Raw genomic sequence first — 8,944 nt, 5'->3', positions numbered from 1 at the left:
TAGGAGGTTGTTTTCTTAAAGGAAGAGGCCAAGCGCATGTCCTGGAGGGTAGAAATAGTCCTGGGAAAAAGGGGTAGCTTGGATGCAGGGGGAAAAAAAGTGGGTATTTGATGCATGACTTGGATGGACCTGCTTCTGCTGCCCCTTCTGAGGATGCTCAGAGGGCAGGACTAGCTGGGAACTGCTTCAGTCTGGACCTGGTCCTGTTCTTGTCTAAACTGGGACAAAAATGGAAACTTCCTAGTGTGTCTGAGGAGGCTTCACTTTCAGTCAGCTGCAGTGTGTCTGTGCGGGGCAGGCTTCAGGATACAGGCAAAAAAACCCCAACCCTTCCATAATAATAACTGAAGGCTGTCTCCCTGTGAGTGTGGCACAGGTAAGAGCAAAAAGGTATTTATTACTGCTATTTCTTTGTGGGGAAAAAAAAAAAAAAAAACCGCAAAATATTTGCCAATGGTTCCTTGGGCTGTGTGGGGAAAGGGATTCCTGTCTGGATTTTACCTACTGATGTCCTGCTCTCCCCTGCTTAGAGGGAGGTGAATTTCCCCTGCCCAAATCCCCTCTCTAGCAGGGTGCAGGGGCCGGGATGCTTTAGGATGCGGTGGCTGGGAAGCAAAGGACGGATGGGAGCCAGGAGCTGCGCTTACTGGGTACCACCGAAAGAAAAGCCTCTGCAGCTGCGGTTCCTGGAGTTGTATAAACCTGAGCTTGGCTTTTGCACAATGGGTCCGTGCAGGGACTCGTTTGGGGTTTTCCAAACTGGTTGCAAACACCCCAACCCCCTGGAAGGGAACGGTTCAGCTGAGCCCTGGAGGCAGCAGAATCCAGGCAGGGGGGTTTGGAGGGCAGGTTTTTGTACTGTGGTTGGGCACCCAGCGCTGCTCTCGCTGTTGGCACCATCTGCCGCTCTGCTCCTGGTTTATTTGCTTGGAAAAAGGAAATTGCCAGACGTCCCCATAAGCCTCAAGGCTTCCAATCCAAGAGGCGAAAGCAAAAAGCCCTGCAGTGGGTGCAAGCAGCAGTGCCTGGGAGGGTGCGGTGGCACAGCCACGCAGGCATCCCGCTGGTGCTGCATGGTTATGTACTGCTGTGCGTGGCTGTGCACCGCTCTGCAGCGTCGTGCGATGGATGTGCACCGCCGTGCGTGGTTGTGGCATGGCTGTACACGGCCGTGCGTGGTTTTGCATGGCTGTGTACGGCTGTGCGTGGTTGTGTGCTGCTCTGCGTGGCTGTCCGCTGCTCTGCACCCCTGTGCGATGCTCTCCCAGCCTCTCTGAGCCATTTGGGGGCTGCAGAGCACTGCAAGGGCTGGGAGGCAGTGGTGCTTGCAGGGAAGGACAAGACACTTTTAAAATAAACATCTTTGATGGCTCCGGGCCGGGGCAGAGGCTGCGAGCGGTATGGAAGAACCTGGTGCAATGGCTGCAGCCCTCCCTCTGTGGCCTCAAGTCACCGACTGTGTCCTGCAGGGACCCCAAAATCTCTGCCCTGCCCAGCGTCCCTGGCAGATGAGGGGAAGCTGGGGGGGGTCTGAGCATCCAGCTCCCACTTGGGAGATGCTGAATGTGCAGCTGGGCTGGAGCTCAGCTCCTTCCCCAGGAGGAGGGTGGGTGCTGCATCCCAGAGCAGGGACTGGAGCCTGGGGGGGTGCAGGGACCCCTCCACAGAGCCACGGCAGCTCTGCAGACCTGGGTGCTCTGACAGTCCCCATTGGGTGCAGCTCCTGGGGGACCTGCAGCTCTTCTGATGCCCGGTGGGTGCCTTGGGAGAGGGGAGAGACCAGTCCGATCCGCTGCATCCATGCGTACGGGGGAGCACCGGAGATGAGTGGGGTGCAGGGGTGCTGAGAGCCCACAGGAGTTAGCGTTGTGCCCAGAGCCGGTTTGGGGGATGGCGTGCGTCCCCGTGCATTTACGGATGAGATCCTTTATTGACCAACTGGCTCCTTCCCCTCCCGGCTGCCCTGGGACAGCCCCAGCCCTGCAGGTCACCTCCCACCCCAGGGGCTGTCTGGTGGGGAGCCAAACAGCAAGACACAGTCTGTCCCCCAGCTGGACCCTCTTTTTGGGGCTTGCAGGGTGTTTAACGGCTGTCGTTGGTTCCTTCATCCAGGCCTTGTTTTGGTGGCAGGGAGGGGATGGAATGCAGCACCTGGTCCTGCCCTCCCTGAGTTTCGGGTGCCAGGGATGGGAATGCAAAGATCTGGGATGAGAAAGGAGCACGTTGCCTGCGAGGACATCCATCCAGGTGCTCGGTGTCTCCACTGCCCTTGCTGTTCTCCAGAGGGCAGGGGGGTACCCCAGGCTGCTGGGGGGAATGGGGTGGTTGGGGCGCACAGGGCCCATAGGACGACAAGGATGCGGCAAACGTGGCTTCGTGCTGCCGAGGCTGCGAGTGGGTCCTGGGAGAGATGCAGGGCTCAGGACCAAGCTGGCCTGGCTGGAGGGACGCTGGCAGCTACGAGCCTTGGGTGAGACACTGACAGCAGCAAATCCTCAGTGGTGAGACGCTGGTCCTGGGCGAATTGCTTGGCGGGGGAGAGCAGGATATGGGGAAAAGTAGAGTCTCCTTGTGCTCTGTGCAGGGAAAGCAGCAAAAAGTATTCTCGGAGGGAGAAGATGTCAGCTCTGCTGCAGCCTGTGGTGATGAATGGGTTCCTGGATTAGTCCTGGGGGAGCTGTAATCCCGAGAGCCCAAAAAGCATCTTGCTGGGACGAACACGGATAAACCTGGAGCTGCAGGAAAGGCCAGCTGAGGTGGGCTGGGGCAGTGATGCTCTCCCTCCCAGGAGTGATTTATCCAGCCCTTCTCCAGCTCCGGGGGCTGCAGTGGGTAAAACCTCCATCTGAAACATGGCCCCCGGGAGCGTGGGGCATCAGCGGCTGCTCCGGGCTTGGAGTCGAGGTGGGTGGGTGTATGCCAGAGGTGGCTGGAAACACGGGAGAAACAGCGGCTCAGTGGGAATGCCGGGGCTGCAAAAGCATCTGGGGAAAGTTTGGCTGAAAAAAACTCTGGAGCGGTCACCGTGTCTCTTCCCCCATCGGTGGGGAGCTGTGGGGAGCAGCCGGGTGGGAAGCTGGTGGTGCAGGGTGCGGAGGGGCTGGGTGGTGGGATGGGGACCACTGCCTCCCCACTGCTTCTGACTTGCCGGGAGAAGAGCTGGGTCGATCCTTGTTCTTGTTCTCCTCTTCCCTGGCTAATGAAGGCTCATTAAGGGCTTTCGGCTGCTCCCTTCCTCCAAAATGTCCTCTGTCTATGTTCCCCCTTCCCACACCATCAGTTCCAGCACCTCTGAAGGCAGCAGCACCCGCTTCTGGAGAGAGAAAATACGGGAAGGGTCCAGCGTTGGTGCTCTGTGGGTTGGGGGGGGATTTGGAGGTGCCCTGGGCTTGCACCCCCTCTCCTGGGCTTGCATCCCAGTCTCTGGCAGAGCTGGGGGGGTCAGGATGGGGGCAGCTTGGGGGTCCTGGTCTGTCCTGATGGTCTTGGGTGGGACTGGATGGAGTTGGGGGCAGCCAGTGGGGTTTGTGGAGCGCAAACAGGGCTGTAGAGAGTTGGGGGGCAGATGGGGAGGCTGGAGAGATCCAGGGGGAGGGGGGACAGGATGGCTGGGGGTGCCAGCCCCCTCCAGCCCCATTCCTCCCTGAGGGTTCCGCAGCGTGTTCCCTTACTAGCCCGTGGCAACGGGGTGCTGCTGCTCAGGCTTTTTGGCATCTCCCTGCTCCTCCTTTGGCGAGCTCGCGCCCCCCAGCCCGGGCCAGCCCCCCCTTTGGCATTCACCACGTGCCTTAATTGCGCGATGTTAAATCAACGTCTGCAGTGAACACAAAACGCTGGGGCCGATGGCTGGGTGCACGTGGCGGTGGAGGAAAGTCCTGGGGTCCCTGTTCCATCTCCAAACCCTCATCACCCTCCTCGGCCCCAGGGCCTCCATCACCCGCCCTGTGCTGGGACCAATCTGTTCCCCCCCCGGAGTGGGCACTGGGGGGGACAAAAGTCACAGCAGATTAGGGGACTGGGACTGCCCCCATCCCCTGTCCCTATAGAAGCCCAGATGTATCCATATCCCCCCCTGCAGACCTGATCCCTATAGGGTTACCATAGGAGCCCTACACGATCCCTCTTTCTTGTCTGTGTAGACCCCCCCAGAGACCCTCTCTGCCCCATAGTGCATGGCCCTGAGGCTGGGATGAGATGGGGGGGCCCACATTACAGATGCACCCCCAGATTCTGCCCCATCCTGCATCCTTCAGGCCCAGCTGGGAGGTGGCTGCTTGACCCCTCTGTGCAGGATCTGGCCCCGAGTGCCAGGGCAGCTATTTCTGAATGAGATATAAAGCAAATTACCCCCCCCCAGCAGCCCCCTATCCCCAGCTGTTCTCGCCTCCCCCAGGTTTTGTCAAGCCATCCGCACCGTCCGAGCCATGGAAACCTGGGGTGGGTCTTCCTACCAGCTTAAACTCCTCAGCAGATCAGTCTGGGGGGGGATTTGGGGGGGCTGGGGGCTGCCTGGTTGCAGGGGGATGGTGAGGTCCTGGAATATCAGCTAAAGTGAGGTGAATTTGGGTACATTTGAGTGGGTTTTGGAACACTGGTCCTAAAGGGGTTGAGGGGTAGAAACCCAATAAACCCTCATCTGCTCTATTTCTAGAGGGCATTTAGCATCAAAATAGTTGAAATGGCTGAAATTGCCTCAAATTCCCATCCTATGCCCCAGGCCTTTCTCTGCCCTCCCCACCACCACCCCCCCCGCCCCGGGACAGGACTTGGTCCCAAACAGCAGCAGGTAGAGGCCTCACAAACTCAGCACAGGTAATGCCCCCTCCCCACCGGGACCTGCCCCATCCCATCCCGGGGACCGGGATGGAACCGGACTGGAGCGATGAGGAGGGGAACAGACCCCAGTTTCAGCCCCGTGTCCCCCCTGGGGGCCATCCCAAGTGCACCCCAGTAAATACCCGTTTCCACTCGTGAATGGATGGGATGGATGGGAGGGGTGGGATGGGATGAGAGGGATGGGATGGTCGGGTGGGATGGGAGGGATGAGAAGGGAGCAGTGGGATGGGGTGGGTGGGAGGGGTGGAAAGGGATGAGAGGGATGGGATGGATGGGAGAGGTGGGATGGGATGGGTGGAATGAGAGGGATTGAGAGGGGATGGCTGGGATGGGAGAGGATGGGATTGGGGGTTAGAGGGATCTCCCAAGGGACCACGCATTGGGCTGTCACCTGCCTGGGTCATGGCTGGGCAGTTGCGGGGGGGGGGAGCTGCTTTTTGGCAAAGGCTCAGGTTGGAGTTAAACCCAGCGGGTTTGGGGACAATTCCTCGCGTGGGCAGGTGAGCCCGAAGTGGGGATGGATTCGGATGCGGTGCCATCTGCAGGCCCTTGGGCATCCCCGGCTGGAGATGAGGGGCTGGGACCCCCCCACCCTACAACCTCCTCAGCCCCCAGGGTGCTGTCCTGGGGACCAGCGTGGCCATGGGGGTCCGGACCCCCACTCCTGCAGGAGATTTTGGTGGGGCAAAGCGGGGGGCTGGGAGGGACCCTGTCCCCATGTCTCTGACAAAGCGGGATGTCCCCTCCTGTGCCCCCCACGGTGACCCCACTCCTGGAGCCAGGCTCTGCCTCCCCAGCCTTCTCCCTCCCAGTGTTCCCAGTGCCCTTCCCAGCACCCACAGCTCCCTCCTCCCAGTCCGTGGGGGCAGCAGGCCTCGGCGGGACGTCCCGTCTCTGGGGGGGTCATGGTGGGTGCTGGGGGTGCTCCCCAGCCCCGCCAAGGTTCTGCAAAGCCAAAGGCTGCCTGTGGCAGGTACCAGCACAGGCATTGGGGGGCGGTGGGGGACTCCCTGGGGACAGGGAGAGGGGGGTGGCACCCTGCTGGGCCCCCCCCATACACACCCTTGTGTGTTTTTGGGGGGCTGCTCCAGGGGTGTCCGTGCTGGGGGATGTCGGTGGCCCTGTCCCCGGAGCAAGGTGGCAGGGAAAGGTCCAGGGCAGGGTGCTGGCAGGGCCCCATCGCTGGGGTATTTTGATCCTAGTGGCCCCCCCCTTCATGATCACCCGGACGTGCCTAGGGGGGGCCGGGCTCCTCTGTCTCCTCCAGGAATGCTGTAACCCCCTGGTTTGCTCCCAGGGACCATCCTCGCAGGGAACTTGTGGGGGACACAGAGGGTCTGGGAGCCCCAGAAGGAGGAGGGTGAGAAGCACGGAGGGGTTTTGTGCTCCACAAGTGTCATGAGCAGCCAGGTCTCAGCTTCCCTTTGCTGCTGGCCGGGGGCGATGGATGCCCCCAGCCTCTCCGTCCAGCCCCCCCAACCCTGGGCAGGTTTCCCCTGGCCAAAGCATCCGTGGGGTGGAGGGGACATCCCTGGGGCAGGGGACATGCCTGCAGGGTGGGCAGCACCAGGCAGGGCACGGGGTACCAGAGCATCCCTGGGGGAAGGTGACAGCCCAGGACCCCCATGGGGGCTGGGTTAGAGTCAGGGCAACCATGAGAGGAGACGGGCCAGAAGCCAGGTGGGCCAAGGAGCTGGAGGGGATGGGGACAGGGTCAGTGACTGCTTCTGGGGAGGGGACACAGGGCAGAGACAGCTGCAGTTCAGGATGAGCTGGGGCTCCTGACCCCATGTCCCCCCTGCAGCCACCCACGCCGTTAACGGGAACCCCACGGTCCCTTCATTCCCAGCGGAGACACAGACGGTAATTTTTGGTGAGTGGTTCCCCGGTGACAGGGAAGGGGGGTCCCGGCAGCCAGGGCTGCCCCCAGGGCCCCCCCAGCCCATCTCACCACTCCCCTGTGCGAAGGCAACCAGGTGCCCACTCCCTGTCTGCCCCCCCGCAGGCATGGGGTGCTTCTGGGGAGCAGAGCAGCTCTTCTGGAAGATGTCGGGGGTCTTCTCCTCCACCCAGGTGGGCTACGCGGGAGGCTTCACCCCCCCAACCCCATCTACGAAGAAGTGTGCACAGGTAACGAGGGGCTTCTTTCCTTCTGTGCCACGACAGGCACCCCCCCAACGTCCCCTGCACCCGCAGTGGGGTGATGTCCCCATCCAGCATCCCAGCGTGTCCCACAGCCCCTGCCTTGCCCTGGCCTGGGCTCCCGTGGGATGCTCTCTGGTGTCCGTGGGATGCTGATCCCCCTTGTCCCCCACCCCAGCCCCCCCAAACCCCCCAGCCCGGACAGACGGCTGCCCGGCTTAGCTGGGGAACATTTTGTAGAGGATTAGCTGTCTGCAGGAAATATTATTCCGGCTGCTGTCTCCAGGGCTTTATCCCTGTGCAGGGGTGGGGGCCTGGGCATCCCACCTCCACCAGGCACCTGGGGAAGGGGGTCCAGGGGGTCCCGGGGGGTGAGTGGGTGCCGCAGCCCCTCCATATCCAGCTCCCTCCCTCCAGCCCTGCTGACGCTCCTGCTTTGCACAAGTCTCACGAATTTGCCAGACCTCAGCTCCTAGCAGGAGGGTGCATCAGCCGATGGCCCCCCCGCCATCCCGGGGCGGTGGGAGGCTGGGAGGGCAGGAGGCCACGGTGAGGGGCTCCCCCCCGTAGCACTGCAGGGCTGACGGGGCATGCCGAGGTGGTGAGGGTCATCTTCAATCCCTGGAAGCTCAGCTACAAGGAGCTTCTCAAAGTCTTTTGGGAGAACCATGACCCCACACAAGGTAGGGACGAGCTGCCAGGGCTGGGCAGCGGCCATGGGTCCTCCTGCAGCCCTGGGGCAGCTGCAGAATCCCAGTCTGGGGGTCTTAACCCCAAATGGGGTCCAACAGGAGGTCCTTGGCATCTCCGTCCCTTGGTATCTCCATCCCTTGGTGCTGGATGCAGCTGGAGGCTCACAGAGACTTCCCTTGCTGACCCCTTCAGCAGGACACCCCCCCCCCCAGCCAGCTCTGCATCTATGCCTTGCCCCCCGTGCCTCAGTTTCCCCATCCATGGGTGAAGGCATTACCCACTGCACTGTGCCCGGTGGGGCCAGAGGGTGCCCCATAACCCCCTCCTGGGTGCTGCCACCCCCCCAGGCAAGCAGCAGCAGGAGGACTGGAGCACCCAGTACCGCTCCATCATCCACACAGTGGGCCCCCAGCAGCAGGCAGCTGCCCTCCGCAGCAGGGAGGTGTACCGGCAGGTAGATGGGGACACCGGGACCCCCCCTGGGGACACTGGGACCCTTTCTGGGGACACCGGCCACTGGTGTCACCTGCCCCATCACACCCTGGGGGGGGCCCACTTCGTGTCCCCCAGCTTGTCCCCATGTCCCCAGCATTGCAGGCAGGGTGGGCGCAGCAGCCAGCCCCCCACGTCACGGCTCCCCCCCCCCCCCCATTGCCCTGTGCCCCCCACCCTGTCCTGTCCAGTCCCATGGGTGCAGCTGGGTGGCACGGGGGGGTCTTTGGGCTGGGAGGGGGCTCGCTGGGATGGGCAGGGACCCCCATGGGCTCTGCCCGGGGGTGGCTCTGCCCCAGGGTGGGGGGCTGGGGGGGAACGGGGGGGGGGGCTGGGAGGGACTGGAGGGTCCATGGAGCTGCTGGAGCAAGAGGATTTGATGGGCTGGGGGAGGGGTCAGAGTCTGGGGGGGGCCGTGTCCGTGGGGCTGTGTGGTCCAGGGGCCCGTGTCCGTGTGTCTGGCAGTCCGGGGGGGCCATGTCCGTGTGTCTGGTGGCCCGGGGGGGCCGTGTCCGTGGGTCTGGCAGTCCGGGGGGGCCGTGTCCGTGGTCTGGCGGTCGGGGGGGGCCGTGTCCATGTGTCTGACAGTCGAGGGGGCCGTGTCCGTGGGTCTGGCCGTCTGGGGGGGCCGTGTCCGTGTGTCTGGCAGTCCGGGGGGGCCGTGTCCATGTGTCTGGTGGCCCGGGGGGGCCGTGTCCGTGGGTCTGGCAGTCCGGGGGGGCCGTGTCCGTGGTCTGGCGGTCGGGGGGGGCCGTGTCCGTGGGTCTGGCAATCCGGTGGG

The 8,944-nt window shown here is 62.8% G+C and overlaps 1 protein-coding gene across 1 annotated transcript; it reads left to right on the top strand.

Moving 5' to 3' along the window:
• Nucleotides 1-5,945: 5,945 nt before the first annotated feature.
• On the top strand, nt 5,946-8,543 carry LOC142040573 (mitochondrial peptide methionine sulfoxide reductase-like). The gene is given in 8 exon segments (XM_075048655.1): nt 5,946-5,973; nt 6,134-6,196; nt 6,641-6,709; nt 6,842-6,933; nt 6,936-6,958; nt 7,549-7,661; nt 8,019-8,125; nt 8,535-8,543. Coding segments are annotated over 8 exon segments (504 nt in total).
• Nucleotides 8,544-8,944: the final 401 nt, after the last annotated feature.

Source organism: Buteo buteo, chromosome 16 (genome assembly GCF_964188355.1).
Source record: "Buteo buteo chromosome 16, bButBut1.hap1.1, whole genome shotgun sequence".
In the NCBI taxonomy this organism is placed as follows: domain Eukaryota; kingdom Metazoa; phylum Chordata; class Aves; order Accipitriformes; family Accipitridae; genus Buteo; species Buteo buteo.
Note: the sequence above shows the minus strand (reverse complement) of the source record. Positions and strands in the feature narration are given on the sequence as shown.